General features: G+C 45.3%; 2 protein-coding genes across 2 annotated transcripts; both read right to left on the bottom strand.

Moving 5' to 3' along the window:
• Nucleotides 1-537: 537 nt before the first annotated feature.
• Nucleotides 538-1,474, bottom strand: LOC134150115 (olfactory receptor 6X1-like). Its single transcript, XM_062593706.1, is given in 2 exon segments — nucleotides 538-1,167; nucleotides 1,169-1,474. Coding segments are annotated over 2 exon segments (936 nt in total).
• Nucleotides 1,475-7,416: 5,942 nt separating this feature from the next.
• On the bottom strand, nucleotides 7,417-8,349 carry LOC134150114 (olfactory receptor 2G3-like). The gene has a single exon (XM_062593705.1). It carries the CDS (start codon nucleotides 8,347-8,349, stop codon nucleotides 7,417-7,419), a length of 933 nt encoding a protein of 310 aa, XP_062449689.1.
• Between the last annotated feature and the right edge of the window lie 8,608 nt (nucleotides 8,350-16,957).

Here is a 16,957-nt window from a genome sequence, read left to right as displayed (position 1 = left end):
AGGCAATTCAGAGTTACTTGGAGTAGAAAGGCAAATCACTTCCTAAAAATATGTCTTTAAGATTTTTTTCTTTGCCACTGAGTTTTTCAGTTGAATGTCTGTCAAGAAAAAGATGATTCTAAACTTGAATATTTGTTAAACTCAAGCATTCATTAATTTACAAAAATCATATGTCTTAATTTATGCAGAAGAGCAGTCTAGGTGATGAGAGAACCAATAATAGACACTAGGACCATCATTTTGGAAGTAATCACTGAAAGTAAATATAATACATCAGTCAAAAATGATATAGAGCAAAAATAAAAAATAGGATAATGCATACTAATCTATATTAATTTTAATCCTTTGACATCAGTGAAGATACAACATATATACAGACTAAACCGCTAGACTACAAACTTTAGAACTACAGCTATTGTAAGTCATCTGTGTTATGAAGAAAACAAAACAAAAAAAAACTGTGAAAAGTGCTTCCCAGAAATGGTTTGAGAGATTAGTTTCCTGCCAGAGTATCAAGAAAAGTCAGTATTTTTGCCCTCACTGTTTTACCTCCAGTATTTTATTTCCGATGACTGCCTTTTTTAGGGCAGTCTTTACCTCCCTGATCCGCAAGGTATAAATGAAAGGGCTGAGCAATGCTGTTACAAGGGTGTTCGGAAGGGACACTGCATTGTTCTTACTTCTTGAGGCATACCCGCTTGGCCTGGCATGAATGAATATGACTGCTCCATAAAGCAAGAGAAGTACTGACAGATGGGCAGTGCAGGTGGAGAAAGCCTTCTGTTTCACTGAAGCAGATGGGATCCTTAGTACAGCGAAAATGATGAAGGAGTAGGAGACAATGGTCAAAATGGAAGTGCTGAACAGAACTACAGCAGCAACTATGAAGATGAGCCTTTCAACACAGCAAGTTTCAGTGCAAGCCAACTGCAGCAGTGGCTCAACATCACAGTAGAAGTGATTGATGACATTGGGGCCACAGAACGGCAACTGGAACACCAGAAAGCTTTGCACAAAGATGGTCAGGAAACCACTAGCCCAAGAGGCAAAAGACAGTCTTCCACTCAGGATGGTGGTATAATGGAGAAGGCTGCAAATATAATGAAGAGTGTAGCAGTCAAAGGACATGGCTGTGAGGAGGAAAAACTCAGTGGCTCCTAGGAAAAAAATGGGAGAAAGCTTGAGCTTTGCAGCCAGCTATGCTGATAGACTTCTTGGCATCCAAGAGACTGGTCAAGAGTTTGGGGATTGTAGCAGAGACATAGAGGATTCCTAAGGACGAGAGGTTTCCAAGGAAGAAATACATGGGCTTATGGAGAGTGCAGTCAGTTAGCACTATGGCAATGATGATGATATTCCCAGTGACAGTCAAAATGTACATGACCAAGACACCCACAAAGAGCAAAGCATGAACCTTTTGAATGCTAGGGAAAACTAGAAGAATAAATTCAGTCACAGAAGTTTGGTTTTCCATCCTTTGCTTCCACTCGGGATATTTCTGCAACATATCTATCATAACATATCTCTATCTACGTATATCCATGCAAGATTGTATTATTTGTTGTTTTTCACATTTATTTTAATCACCTCAAAGCTTTGAAATCTTTAGAATCACTTTCCAGTCACTTTTCTAACATAGCTTCCGATCTTCAGATCTTCAACACTGGGAAATCCATAGATGTAACACTGGCAGACCCTCCACATGCCTAAGGAAATTATAAGCAGCAAATGACACAGAAGGTAGTACTTCCTGTACCTGTCACATTGTAAGGATAGGAGCCATCTGCGTAAATTCTGTCCTCCCAGAGGCGTGTGCCTACTGAGAGAAAAAATGCAGGTTCCTACTCTCCAGCCCAGGACTGTTACCTTTAGAAAGTAATTAATTCATTAACAGAGGTGTGTTTTTCTCTACTGTCTGCAGAGGAGAGCTGGATAACAAGGGGGAAATAGACACTCCAAAAAAGGTTAAATCGAAGGTCAGATCAAATGAATCTGACTTATTACAGATACAGGCCTAACATAAGTCTGCTTTGCAGACAGCTTATTTTCTAGAGAGATTATTCTTTCTACAAGGAATACTTCTATGCTAAGAAGATAAATTGTACAGAGACTAAATTCAGTCATCAGTCTATGACATTCAGCATCACCTATGCTTTATTACCTCGAGCTCTTTCATCCTCACAGTTGCTGTCCCCTACTGGTCTAAGTGAAACAAAGAGAACATATACATCACATACAAGATCTGTTCATTCCTCACCCATTTGTTTTTCTATAATTGATAGATGATCAAAATTTTGAATCAGGCCTGTTTTATATACCTTAAAAAAAACCCCTTCAAACTACACCCTTCCATATCTAAGTACCTTCTTTAAATCACTCAGTCTTCTCTCTTATCCAGCTTGGGGACAGTTGTCCCTTTCCAATACTCAGCTCAGTGTATCTCATTATCTGCTCTTCTTTCTCTCCCCATGCAAACTAATTTTGCACATACAAACAATCTAAATTTTTTGGATAACTGTTTTTTCTGGGAAAAAAGAAAACTTTTCTCAAAACAGTTAGAGCATGATAATGACATACCTTTGTTCCTTTAGGATTCAGATTATTTCCAAAATACCAGTAGGTCTGTGACTAACAGCAATGAAAACCAGAAAGAATGCACTTGCACATTTCAGAACAGTGCCTACAGAAAAACTTCTAATCAAACCTCTGGTTCTCCAGGAAACTCAGTGCTTCAGAACAAAGAAGAATATCCAGGGAGCTCCATTACACCTTCATAGCCCTGTGAGAAAACCTTTTAAAGTCTGAAAAGCACGGGCTATGAAGCTGCAGTTATTTCAACCCACCTACTCAAAATCTTTTTGGGAAAAATATTTCATGAGAAGTATAAAGGATCAGCAGAACTTGAAGGCATATGCCTCTTTGATAAGTAAGCACTGAAAATCACAGTGTTTGCTAATTAGTGATAAAGTAAAGGTTCTGTGGAGATTCACAAAAAGAATCCAAAATACACTTTACAAATCTGGTTGTGTTCCTGATTATGGTTCAAGCTGCGCTTTGAGTTCTGGCTGGGATTGCTGCTGTCTCGTTTGGAAAGAAAGAGGCGTTACTGGCTTCTAGTGCCAGAGACACCAGATACTCTTTCATCCTTCCTCTGCCATTTATATTTCTGACTTCTCCCACAGCAGAAGCAGTGAAAAGGGTCCTGCAGATGGCAAGGTGTGTCAAGGGTTGAGCTGGACCCAAAGGTCAGCTGGGGTTCTGCAGAAGATAGGAAGGCAAAAATCCTCCTCAGCACAAGAGTTTTCCTCCAGGGAGGGGATGTATAACATCTGCCTGCCTCCCAGCCAGCCTTGTATGTGACACACGAGCTATTTCCTTGGCTGTGGGACTAAGAAGTGGAATCCAGCAAATCCAGCAAAAGCAAAGGGGTGCTGTGTCCTCAGATGCCTAAGCTCTCGCATCAACCCTGGCAGGACATGTGGATTTCAAAGGATCTGTAACATAATGCAGTCTTGTCCAAACTCCCAGAGTAGGGACAAATATGGGGTCAAACCAACTTTCTCAGGGCTTTATCTAGTTTGGTCTTAGTACCTTCCAAGGATAGTGACTGCACAACCTTTCTGGGCAACCTCTTCCTCAGTTTCTCGTTATCTCCAGTCTGAACCTCTCTTGTTTCAGCTTTTCTCATTGTCTCTCCTCTCCCCACCTTTAATCACAGAGGCCCAGAGATATTGTTGATGAGGACTGAGGCAAAAAAGCCAGTGAATACCTTGTTCCATTTTTTTAATGCCATTGTAGTAGCGTAGGCTCTTCTTTGTGCCCTTGACATTGCTTGCAAGTCTCAATACCAACTGACTTTGGACTTTCCTGACATCATGCCTAAATGTCACAGTAGAGATCTTCAAATCAAGGTAGATAATCATTGAGGCATACTGTACAGCCTAGGGAGAGTAATAGAAAATTCTAGTTCACAGTCTAGCTTACCTATTTTAGATATTTCTCTCAGACAGAGAGGATGTGGAGTTTCTGTCTGCATACTTGTTTCTCTAAATAGCATGTCTGGAAAGAAAAAGAGTTAAGTTTTCATTTAGACAGAATTTAAGATGAGAGGATGACATCTATTCTCACTGTACATTTCCTATTCGAAGAGTTACATTTGGAATTTGATTCATCCTGTGCTAGGATAGGTGAGATGAATTCTCTTCTAGAGATGCCTGTCTCTCTGAATTCACTGTCTGCAGAGACAAGGATGCCTACTTTGCTATTTTAAGTTGAGAAATAAGTATTCTCCCACATAACCCTGGTGAATTTTACCTAGTTCAGCAAGATGGTGGCTACAGGTTCTCATGAGCTGCAATTTGGCTGAGCATCTAGGCTCATCTTTGCTGATCTACTGTTTAAAAATAGCACCTTTTTGTTGTTGTGCATCTTGTGTCAGCTCCATGTTCTCTTCCGTAATGAAGCTACAGACACTCTGTTAAACACATGCATGCCAAGGAGCTATCTTTGATCTCCACAACATATGAAGATGGGTGGCTCATGTCTAAGCTGTTATGGAGAGCCTCCTCTCAAGCAGACTCAAGTATCCACACAGCACAGGCTTTGGTCTGCATGTTCTCTGTGATATCTCTGTGTGATGTCTTTGAAAACATGCATAGCCTTTTGTGCGTGTGTATTTAGGTCCAGATATCTGAAATATAGCAAAAGCTATGATGTAGTCCACCAAAATAATGCCTTTCTAGCCAGACAATGATGGTGTACAGAGCATATTATGGGGTAGCTGTGTGGTGCAAAACTTACTGGGAAAGCATTGGAAGACTGTGGGAAAAACTGAAACTGATTTAATCTTGTGTGTGTTTCCAGTCAAGAGAGTGTCCTGGAATGAACTCTCTTCAGGAATGCACCCTGGATTCCTTTCAAATGAACAGTAATGTTTCACTTAGCAGGATTCCCACGAGTGAACTGACATAAAAGTAATGTGAATAAAGAAGAATGAGAATGCAGAAGTGAATAGGAATCTCAATTATTTGATGGTAAGCTAAAGTTTTTGAGGGTAAGCTTAATTATTTGATAGTGAAAAAAAACCCTGAATATACCTTATCAAGGAAGAAGCCCTGAAGGATGGTGTGATTCATATGGTCTCAGAATGGGCATGCAGACCTTGGATTATCCATGTGGGAACACAGAATAATATCTGTTCTTGCTTTCAGTGGGAGACATTTCCAAAAGAGTCATTTTTTTGATTCAGATATAGTTCTTAGCCCAAGAGAATAGATGTAAATTCCCTGGATGTCTGCAACACTGTTACCATCCATTTCATGTAGACTGGAGGAGATCCTGAGGGAAGGGCCTAGGAATACCTTAGGAAAAATTAAATGTTTCCATATTTGTAAAGCTGATTAAAAAGAGCCAATAAGAACATCTCCTCACCCAGTTAAACTACTGTATTTTTGAACTCTTTCATTCTCAGAAAGTTAGTGCATTTGATTCCACTGAAGTATACCCCTATTATGAACTTCTATGTACATGCAAATCTCTTTACTATTTCATTTATGATTGAGCTATGTCTAAACAGGCAAAGAATCTCATTCAGATGTAAGGATTTTTTGCTCGGAGATATTTCTTCCTACCATCATTATACCTCTATCTCTGTGGATTGCTTCCTTCCTTCCACCATTTGGTTTTCATAATCCTGTGTTAGTAAAAGCTGGATAAAAACTGGTGTTTTTTCATGGAAATATACTCGATACAAAAATTGTCATATGCATTCTTTCAATTTCTTTCAGAAGCATATTACGGTCTTGATTCATAAACAGAATGGACTTTTTTCTTACAGGTCATTTATTTTTTTATTGTGTTTTGATGCTTTTACCTTCCCAAATTCTAGTTTATTTCTAAAGAGTGCATCATACATTTTTCTCTGAACAATGTAGCTGTATTCCTCAGTCTTATGACCTTCATTACAGTCATACATTCACCAAATTATCACTTCAGATGAAGGGAACTGAGATGAAAATGCCTTCTTCTCTTATAAATAGGTATAATATTGAGTCCTTGAAAACAGCCTAAGGGCCAGAATGACAGATCTTGTAATCTCAGGTGTTTGACGTTAGACAAGATCAATCTGGCTGCTCTTCATTCTCTGAACTCACAGTAAAGATTATCCTAATTTCCTAATTTCTTTCTTTCTTCTTCTTCTTCTTCTTCTTCTTTTTTTTTTTTTTTTTTTTTTTTTTTTTTTTTTTTTATGGAATGGGGAAAGTGGTATATCCATGGTATCATGGAGGAGAGCTGAATAATAGCTTCCAGGTAACCTTTAGCATCTTACAAAAAGCAACTATGGAAGCATAACCTTAGCTGCATTCAAAGGTTGACTCACTGTGATGTCCAAAACAGTAACTGGACAAATTGTGTTTAATGTCATAGGGTTTTATTTAGGGGTCAGAGCACTAGACAGGAGAAATGAAAAAAATCTGTAGGGGGGGGGAAAGATATGCTCAGACACACACACACAAACACTCGCGCGTACACACACACACACACACACTCCCCACCATACACAGTCCTGACTAAGAGTGCCTGGAGCAGGTGGTGGAGAGAGGGAGAGCCAGGCTGCTTGGAGTGGACAGGCTGAAACAAGGGCCTCCAGGGAGGCACGCAGAGCATGTCAAGAGAGGGCCAGGGCCCTTAGGGCAGGCAGGAACAGTGCTTCATGTGCTCTCACCTCTAACTGCCTCACAGCTTGGGATTTATGGAGAGCAATATCCATGATGGCAATCCCTCTTCCTTCCCAAGTTCAAGCTCTTATCCTTTCATAAGACCTTTGAGCTTTTAAGGAATTCTTAGCCCTTCGCTTCTGCCCCTTGCACTACATACTGTGCTATGCTAGAGAGTTACAGCTTTCTAGGCCACAGTAGGTGCCTTTTTCATCCTCAAGGTTTTTTTTCTTTTTGTTTTCTTATTTGGGTGTGGGGGGAGGAGGAAGGTGCTTCTCTGCTGGTTCTTTCCTTTATTATGATTAGAACAATCTTTTCCTAGCTCTTAAGGTTGCACTTTTGCAGTGAGCTTCAGTACCTGACCATCAGTTAGCTGTTTTCAGTCCTGGGAAACACATTTAAACATCAACAAGAGACACCTGATGCCCAGCTCTTGTTCACAAAACAAGTTCTCAAAAGAAGTTGATAACAGACCTAACAGGTATGGTGTGGGGTCTTGCATAGCTGGCATTAAGAAAAGTTAGTGTAAGTAAGTCTTGTGGTTTGCTCCTGGCACTACTGTTTCTGCTGGGCTACTGGTCAACACCTCTAGAAGAGGACTGTACACCTACTGGTACGGACAGAGTGGGGATGATCAAGGAGGAGGGCAGAGAAGTGGGCTGGAAAACGAACTGCAGTTCATTCAGTAGGCAGTGTGGGCTCAGGCAGTGAAAGTTCTCCTCAGGGTCTCCCTGACTTCATGGTTTCTCAGGCTGTAGATTAAGGGGTTAGCAAGAGGGGTGATGACTGTATAGAAGAGAGAAAAAAGTTTGTTCAGGGGTCTCAGTGTGTTGGTGTCTGGAAGGACGTAGACAAAGATGATTGTCCCATAGTAGATGGTCACCACAATGAGGTGGGAGGAGCAGGTGGAAAAGGCCTTGTGCCTGCTGGCAGAGGACGGGATTCTCAAGATGACAGTTATGATGCACATGTAGGAGGTGAGGGTGAGGATGAAGGGGGGCAGAGTGAACAAAGCAGAAAGTAACAAGGTCACCAGAGCCATCAGGCTCGTGTCAGAGCAGGACAATTTTAACAGTGGGGTGAAGTCACAAAAGAAATGGTCTAGGTCAGTGGGGCCACATAAGGTCATGCCTGACATCCAGTAGGCATTGGCTGCAGTGGCCAGGAACCCGCTGATCCATGACACAGCTGCCAGCTGCAGGCAGGATCCGACCCTCATTAGGCTGCCATAGTGTAGTGGTTTGCAGATGGCCATGTAGCGATCTAGTGACATCACGGCTAGGAGAAAGCACTCTGCTGCTGTGAGAGAACCAAAGCAGTAGTACTGCAGGATACAACAACTGATGGAAATGGTCCTGTCTCCTGTTAGGAAGCTGACCAGCAGCCTGGGCAAGATGGTGGAGCTGTAACAGGCCTCCAAGCAGGACAAATTTCCTAGGAAGAAGTACATAGGGGTATGGAGGTGCTGATCAGCTACCACTAGCATAATGATGGAGATGTTTGCAGCCATGGTCATGGCATAGATCATCAAGAATAACAGGAACAGAGGAATCTGCAGCCCAGGGTGACTGGTGAATCCCAGGAGGATGACTTCTGCAATGGGTGAATAATTTCTCCAGGCTATGTTTTCCATGGAGGTTTCTCTGTGGAAGGAAACGGGGAAGGAAGGTTACTACTAGAAGAACAAAACCTCTCATAGATGTGTCTTTCTCCACTGAAACCTCATTACCCAAGCTCTAACCTTTTCTTTATTTTTTTTCCTTTGTTTTGTGGTATACCTTCTAGTATTTTAATATGTCAAACATTATAGCACTATTTGAATTAATTACTGGTTCAGTTGATGGGAAAGACTGCACTTCATGGAAGTCCTACTTTTCCCCTACTTCCAATCTTGGCTGGCATCCAATCCTTGTGCTGTGTACAAGAGAGTTCTACTAAAGGAGGATCAATTGCTTTATGTGATCTTGTGCCCCAAAGATTTTTGCTGTGTTAGAAACAGCATATACAAAGTCAGTGCACAGGCAGACATGCGCCAACAGATATACAGGCACATACAGAAACACACACAGACCACTTTCATATGCACACACCTATTCACACACATACAAAGCATGTACAGAAACATACACTGAAACAGAGTTTGTCTCCACTCACACACATGTACACTAACACGCACATAGAGACATACGAATGTGCACAGACATATATGAGAATGCACAGAAACACATCAGACTTCATCTTCCTAAGTGTACACACAGAAGCAGAGGCATATACAGATATCTGCCTGCACACCCAATCTGAGTGCCGGTGCTCCTACTGTCTACAGTGAAGTGAGTTAAACAGCTGCCCCCTGCCCCTGAATCCCCTTTGCTGCTTTACATCCATTTCACTTTGGGCTCTCCTGCTCCAGCACACCGGTACAATCAGTGCCCTTTACCAGCTGCAATCACAGCAACACCAAGTGCATTGCAAGGACCTGACTGCATTCATCCTGCTCTTTGACATTTGTTTTTATAAAAAGAAAACAGTATGAGGTGGATTACAAGGATTCGGGTTGTTTGCAGTAGTAATTCTTCTTTAGAAAAGCCTGCTCTTAAGATTTTTTTTGTTGTTGTAAAATATGCAAATTTGGTGTCAGATCAGGGCATGGATCGGAATTGTCCCTGAAAATAAGCAAATGGATTCCCTAGTGTTGCATCAGATTAGTCTCATGTTTTTAGGCTATCTTCCTTTCAGCCTTTGTCCAATTGCATATCACCACCTGGCACTGGAGCAGGTTGCCCAGAGAGTTTGTGGAGTCTCCTTCTCTGGACTTACTCAAAACTTGCCTGGATGCGATCCTGTGCACCATGCTCTAGGTAAACCTGCTTGAGCAGGCTTGAACCTTTTTCTCCCCCGTCACATTATCCCTATCAAATTCTCTTTCCCTTAACATTGTCATCATGTTACCTACCCTGCTAGGTTTTCTTTCTGCAGCTTCTGATGGCTTTTTCTCCATGAAAGTAAAAGTTGTGCAGAAAATTTGGATTTGCAGAACTTCTATCTCCCCGTCCATCTGTCCATCATTCTAGTCCCTCACCAAACGTGCATAGCACATGTGTTTATCAAAGCACACAGACACTACACCTCTGCTGTGACTGGAAGGAGATATATACTGAAACTTCTGCTTTCAGAAGGGATGCTTTATCTGATATGTCACCAAGAGACAATATCAAAGCTGTAGAGACGATTACTGGTTCTTCTTCTCAAGGGGAAACTGTGAGGTTTCCCTCTCCAGAGCCCCTGGGATCTGGGCACAGAGACTCAAAGGCACCATACTGATTCTTCTCTGCAGAAAAAGATAGAAAAGAAAAAAAAAAGAAAAAAGAAAAAGATCAGAAAAAGATGTTCCCCAAAGGAGCAGGAAGAACTAGACTTTACACAGGACTTGGGCGGGGGGAGAGAAAAAAAAAGAAGAAAGGAACAGCTATGCACTTTTATCTGAGGAAAATGTCACATGCCTTTAGGAAAAGGGTGCAAAGGACAAGGTATTATTTGGTTTTGTCTCTTTAGGTCTCAGGGTGGTTAAAAGCACTATGATCATGCAAGCATGTCTGTATGCGTTGTGTAAAACAGGATTCTTTAGGGGCTCCTGGGAAGAGCAACAGGCTTTGGATTGGCTGCAGGTCACTATAATGGGAATCAGTGGATTAGTTTCTCCAAATTTTAGTAAGGAAGAAACAGTGGAGGCTAACTCCATGCTTTCTCAGGGGAAAGCAGCATACTTTCTCAGGCCTAGTAGGGTGTGGACCAGCCCATATCTAGGCTGCTCAGGAGTAACGTCACACGTGGGCTAAGATTGTTCACGGATTCATCTCTTCTTTACCTGCCCCCTCACTCCCCAGTGCCTCATTCTCATTTACAACATTGCTTTTTCACTTTGGGCTATTAGAAGGAGGGGGAGCACAGTGAAAGCACCCTAAAACCCAGACTTTGAAGAGGTGTCTTTCATGTCCTAGGGCATTTCATGGCGGTATGAAATAATTACTTGCTCGCTCCACAAGACTGAACTGCCAGCCTCACAGTGAAGGCAGTCATGTGAGTGCAAGCCAGGAGGGAGGTAAATAACTAAGTTATCTGATGGTGTGAGTGGAGTCTCATGTAGGACAGCAAGGAGTGGTAGTTTGTGTTTATGTCAATCATTGCAGTATAACACATGCAGCAGGTTTACATTGTGCCTTGCATAGTGTCATCTGTTGCCTTCAGGAACATGCGACTCCTGTGTTTACGTACTAATAAAAGAGGAAATACCAACCTCAGGTGAGGGGGACTCTGTAGCTGACCAGAGGACTGAATGAGAAAGTGATGAGCAGACCTGAAGCATGTCTTAAAATCTTAGGTGTGATTTGTTCAAAACAGAAGCACAGCATGAAGGACTGCTATGCACAGTGTTGTGTCGAAGTGTGACAGGACGGTCTGCCTGTTCAGGAGAGCTGGCCAGAGGGTGAGGGAGTCAGGAGGTGGTAAAGGAACAGAGGTGTTTGCAAGAGAGCCTCCTGCAAGCAGTGAGTTGGGAGACCTTTCAAAGACCTTTCTGTGGGCTGGGAGAAAGAAGACAGCTCCTGGTGGTGCAAAGTCAATGTGATTCTTCAGGAGTAATTTCTCTCTTCTCTATAACCAGAGTTATAAAAGCTGTGAGTAACCTGTGCATGGTTACCTGCCTCTGAAGAGTGAAGAGGCCTGTCAAATCCTTCCACTCCCCTTTTCCTCAAGAAATTGATCCAGCTAGATCAGAGGTTTCATGCAGGAGGAGGATCTGCTGGACCACATTGGCTGTAATGTTCTGAAGTGAATATTTGATATGGAGGTATGAACAGTGTGGAAATACGGCACTGGGCAGGTCCTTCCACAGATGGTCACAGAACAGGAATGGGGCATGGTTTTCATGCCAAGTCTGAGTTTACAGCCAAGGCACTTAGCTGCAGTGAACATGATATGATGGAGTTTAAAATCCAGAGAGAAGTGAGCAAAGAAAAAAAATCACATCCTTGGACTTCAAGAGAGTGGATTCCAACTTATTTAGGGATGTCCTTGGCTGGATCTCATGACAGCCTGCCCTAAAGGGCAAAGGGGTCAAGCACAGCTGCTGGATTTTCAAGGAGAACCTTTGTCAAGCATAAGAACTGTCTGGTCTGCTATGGAGGAAACTGAGCAAGGATGACAGAAGATATCCTTGTGTTGTTGAACAGGAAAATCCTGACTTAGCTCAAACACAAAAAGAAAGTACAGAGAAAGCAGAAGCAGGGATGGGCTACCCAGCAGGAACAGAGAGACATTGCCTGAGACTGCAGGGACAGCATTAGATAAGCCAAAGCTCAGCTGCAGTGGGGAGTAGTAAGGGATGTGGAGGACAAACAGAAGGGCTTCTACAAGTATATCATCAGCAAATGGAAGACTGAGAAAAATGTGGCCCCACTGCTCAGTGGAGCAAGTGACCTAGTGATAAAGGACATGGAAAATGGAGAAGAATTCAATGACTCTTTTGCCCTGATCACAGAACTGATTAAGTTCCTGAAGACTGGAAAAGAGCAAACATTTGCATCTTCAAAAAGGGCAAGCAAGAGGATTCAGGAAACTACAGGCTGGTCAGCCTCACCTAAGTGCAAAGGTGAGGGTAATCTCACCTTCTCTTGGGTTGTAAAGTACATGGGTGGGAGCTGAATCTCACTGCAGCTTCTCACCCAAGGTTAGATGCCTTGGTTGACTCAGCTGGATTGTTGCCATAAGCATGGGTAAATGAACTCTGTCCTTGCCACTGTCCAAGTGTCCTCTCTACTGTGGGTCAGAAATAGGGGCTTGCAGAGGGGGTTATCTCCACCTCTATTAGACATCCACACTCTGAGAGGATAAATTGTGCTGCTGGAATCAGTCTTTCTCTGCAGTTTAGAGGAGGAATGTAGGTGACTACCATAGCCTGCTTCAAGAAATGTCCCCAGATGCAAGTCTGCTGCCTTTCAGGAATTGTCAGCCTTGCAGCTCCAGGGGCATCTTGCAGAAGCACCAGGGGGCAGAGAAAGTCATGCTTTCTGCTGGGCCCCTGCTCTGGAGAGGATCTGGGGTCCTGGGACTGAGTGACCATGTGACAATCTGGAAGGCACTCCAGAAGATGGCTCTATCCTGGAGCAAGTCCTCTGCAAAGAGCAGTAAGGCTCAGGAATAGGCTAGATGATAGCCAAAGATAGCAACGTATTCCCATGCAAAGCTGGCCCTGCATTGCCACCCCAGGAAGGCATGCAGCCATGCCCACAAGAGCCTTGCGGATCAGGGCAGCCCAAGCACAAAGACCCACAAGTCCTCTTTCCACTTTGTCCTCCAGGGTAGGGAACAGAAGAAGCCACTTCTGGCCCCTGCACTGACAGGTCTCTGCACTGGGCAAGCCTTGCTGGTAGCCGGGGTTTGGGGGTTGGCCTGGGGGTTGGTTTCCTCAAAGAGAGCACAGAAGTCATGAGGGATTCAACAGCACAAGGTGCAGGCACAGGCTGGGAGGCTTAGCTGAGCCTCAACGCTGGATTTTACTGCAGGGAAAATTTGCAGCATCCACTTTGAAGCAGGACGTGCTCCCAGTGGGGAAGTAGGGGGCAGGATGGAAAAGGGCCGTCCTCCCTTAGGCATCACACTTGGCTCTTTGCTTTTCAAGATCCTCAGCAAGGCCTCTCAGCCTGCAATACCTAAGATAGAGAAGATAAGATGATATGGAAGCAAAGAGTAAACATGCTCTTCACAGGCATTGTCCCAGATGGGCTACTGGTTCCAGATGGACTAGTAGGCCATGGACTAGGCCAGGAGGGCCAATGCGGGTCAGTTTTCCCATTTCCTATGGATTTAGTCCTGCTTTCCTGCTGGGCAAATCTAGGCAAAGCCATTTCTTAGCTCTGGTCCTTAGGTTGTTGAGTGTCACCCTGGAGCAGTGCTTCTCCCCTGGGGAACACTCCATCGCTTGCCAACCTAGATGCCCATTGGGCACCCTGGCTCTTTTGGGGAGGCCATACAGCCTTGGAACCTGGGAGCCACTTGTGGCACAGGGCTTCTCTAGCCAGCCCTGTGCCTGCTGGAGTCCCAAAAGCTGGATACAGGCCGGTATTCTTCCTTACCTTCTCCTGTCCATGCCTGTTCACATGGTCCCTCTATGGGTGCTGTACTCTGGGGTCAGGTCTGACCAAAGGGAAGGAGACTGACACCTGGTCAGGCTGGCAGGGTCACAGAGCCCTGGAACTCAGGATACCCCCGACTTGTAACATGGGGCTTCTCCAGCCAGCCCTGGGCTTGCTGGAGCACACACAGCAGCACGCTGGCCCTGGGCACCCCAGCACTCCACCTCACCCTCTCCCATCCCTGCCTGCTCACATGGACCCGTGGTGGGTGCTGTGCTCCGGGCTCAGCTCTGCTCTAAGGGAAGGACACACACAGCTGGGCACCTGGCCAGGCTGGCAGGGCCAGAGGGCAGCTGTGCTGCTGGGGCGGGTGCTGGGGAGTGGCATTTGTGATGGGCTGTGTGTGCCTAGGGCTCGTTGGGCATCATGTGAAACACCAGAGTGAGGAGAGCCAGCTGTCAGGGAGAAGGAAAGATGCAGCAGTGAGCCCCAATTCCTGACATGTCCCTGGTGTGGGGGCTCTGCTGCTCCTGTGCATGAAAGCATATGCACACATGTGAATGGGGGCAGGGGGTGTTCCAGGGAGATTTGGGGTATTCCTGATTAGCAACATCCAACTGGTCCAGCTGTCCCACCAGCTCCCTCCTGGCCCTGAGGCGAATTGGATGAGAATGGCCCTTTGCCAAGGGCAGGACTGGGGCTCTGCAGGTTCAGGACTTCATCTCTGCTCTATCATGGTCCTTTGGGGGCTTGGAGAAGGACATCAGCGCCTCCTTCTGCTCCCTGGCAACTCAAACCATCTTGATCCTCCGAGGGGTCATGTCCACAGTTAACCTGCCAGCACTGCGCTGTTGGCTCTGGACAGCAGGGAGGAGGCGGCATCCTTCTCTGTGCCCCCCACAACCCCAGGGCAGACACTGACTCTGTGGGGCACATATCAGCCCCCATCCCGGAAATTGTACCTCCTCCAGTCCAGCAGTGTTCCGTTCCCCAGCGTAGCAACTGCCCCCATAGTCCAGCAGGCACCACACCAAAACCTGCTCCACAGCCCACAACTGCACCTGCACACAGTCCCCTTGACCCAGCAGCTGCCTGCCAAAACAGCCCCCACAGCCCCTGCTTAGGGGCACCATTGGCAGAGCTGGGCCTCACCAGCCGTGTCCATAGTGGAGACTTCAGAGCTTTGTGTGTGTGTGTTTATGTGTGTGTGTACATTTGTGTGCAACGGTGCATGCATGTGCGCATGCATGGGTGTGTATGCATATGTTTGTGCATGTGCATTCACAGCTGCATGTGTATGGTTTTTTTGTGTGTGTGCACACTTGGGTGTGTTTGCACTTACGTGTGTGTGCATGTGTATTTGTGTCTGCGTGTGTATGTGTGTACATATGTGTGTGACAGGTGCCATACAGGCAAGTGTGGGACTCCAGATGGTGCAGCCCACAGAAGAGGAGTTTGCGCTGAGATGCTCCCAAGAGATAATGGACCCTGGGTGCACCGCGGCCCAAAAAGAAATGGAAAGCTGCATAAACATTTATGAACTATTTAAGGAATTTTGTCTTTTTAATTAAACTCTGTCCACTCTGCTGTTAATTAATGTTGAGAGACAGAATTTTTCTAAGCACACAATATTCTGACATGTTAACTCCCTCTATACTCATTAAATGTCTCAGACCTGCTTGGAGTGTATTAGTTGAGCCACCACTCTATGGGGTTGCTTAAGCCCAGGGGCGTACCCTCCAAGGACCGCATGATTGACAAGACCAGACAAAGGAGACATGAGGCTGCAGACCCACAGCACAGACACCTCAGGGAGGTGGAGACATTCCTCACAGAAAAGGACTTGTTAATGGGTGCGTTGGTTACCTCCTGAGCAGTGCTGTGTGCTGTGCAGGAAGTTACCTGTTGATGCCCACGCTGCTACGAGAGCCGTAGTGCTTTTGTGCAACAGTGGGCTCATGCTGTTTGGGCTGACTAGGAAAGAGAGGTAGCCACAAAGGCTTGTTGTAGACTCAGACCCAGGGTCAGCTGGTGTGTGGATCTGAGGACCCACCCCTCAGCAGGACAGGGTGTCCCTGATGTCAACAGCATGGTGAGGAGAAGCTGGGGAAAATTATGTGGGAGGGGTGGCCCATCAAGGACAAGAGCAGTTACCATGCCATGCACCTGCTGCCTCAGAATCCAGGAACACTGTTCCGGAGGGGTGCTGTGCACAGGGTGAGCGTGGCTGCTGTACTGTGCAGGCCTGGCCTCAGCAAGACCTCTGAGGGCCTCAACACGCACAGCGGCCCCGTCCTTGGCCCCTGCGATAGGCTTTCATCCCCCCAGGGGCTTTGAGCAGGGTCTTTCTCTGAACAGCCATCCACAGCCCCGCCTACAGTCACCTCCCACTTCAAGGCATTGTGGATGAGGTGACCATGAGGGAAGCCCCTTTCTGCTGCTTGTGCTTTGTCTTCTGCAGAAAGGTGGCTCCTGCGGAGACATGACCCAGGTCGGTGTCTGCAAGTGGCGTCACCTCCATCCCCTCCAGAACCTAGGCACCTCTTCTCCACTTGGGACACCACTGCGCAGAGAACCAGAGAGCTCAGACCTGCTGCAGCCCCAGAGCTGTCTTCATGTGGACATGTGGAGGACAGAGACCACATCCAGACCTGGAAGGACACATCCTGATACCAAGCCTGAAGGAGCAGGATGGTTCCTCCTGTGTGGAGGCAGTGCTGACAACTATGTTGAGTTTGACAAGATAAAGGAAGTCCATCTTATTCTGTCCTTGAGTGGAATAGAGCAGGATGATTCCTCCTGTGTGAAGGCAGTGCTGATGACTATGCTGAGTTTGACAAGATGAAAGGAGTACATCTTATTCTGTCCTTGAGTATAATAGATATAGGAATTTCTGCTGGCTGTAGCATTTTTCATACAATTAAATACTGTGGAATAGGGCCAAGAGTGAATAAAGCATGTGTGAGAAACAAGTTCAATTAAAGGACATGGTGAGGAAGACTACCAACGACCACCAGAGGACTCTAAAAGACCACCTGAGGGCAGGAATGCGCACGTATCAAAGACATTTACATGTCTTTTACGTATGATAATGAAGTTCTTGGATAAGTA

The sequence above is a fragment of the Rhea pennata genome, chromosome 22, assembly GCF_028389875.1.
Source record: "Rhea pennata isolate bPtePen1 chromosome 22, bPtePen1.pri, whole genome shotgun sequence".
NCBI lineage: Eukaryota > Metazoa > Chordata > Aves > Rheiformes > Rheidae > Rhea > Rhea pennata.
The sequence above is the reverse complement of the archived record's forward strand: the minus strand, read 5'-3'. Positions and strand labels throughout refer to the sequence as shown.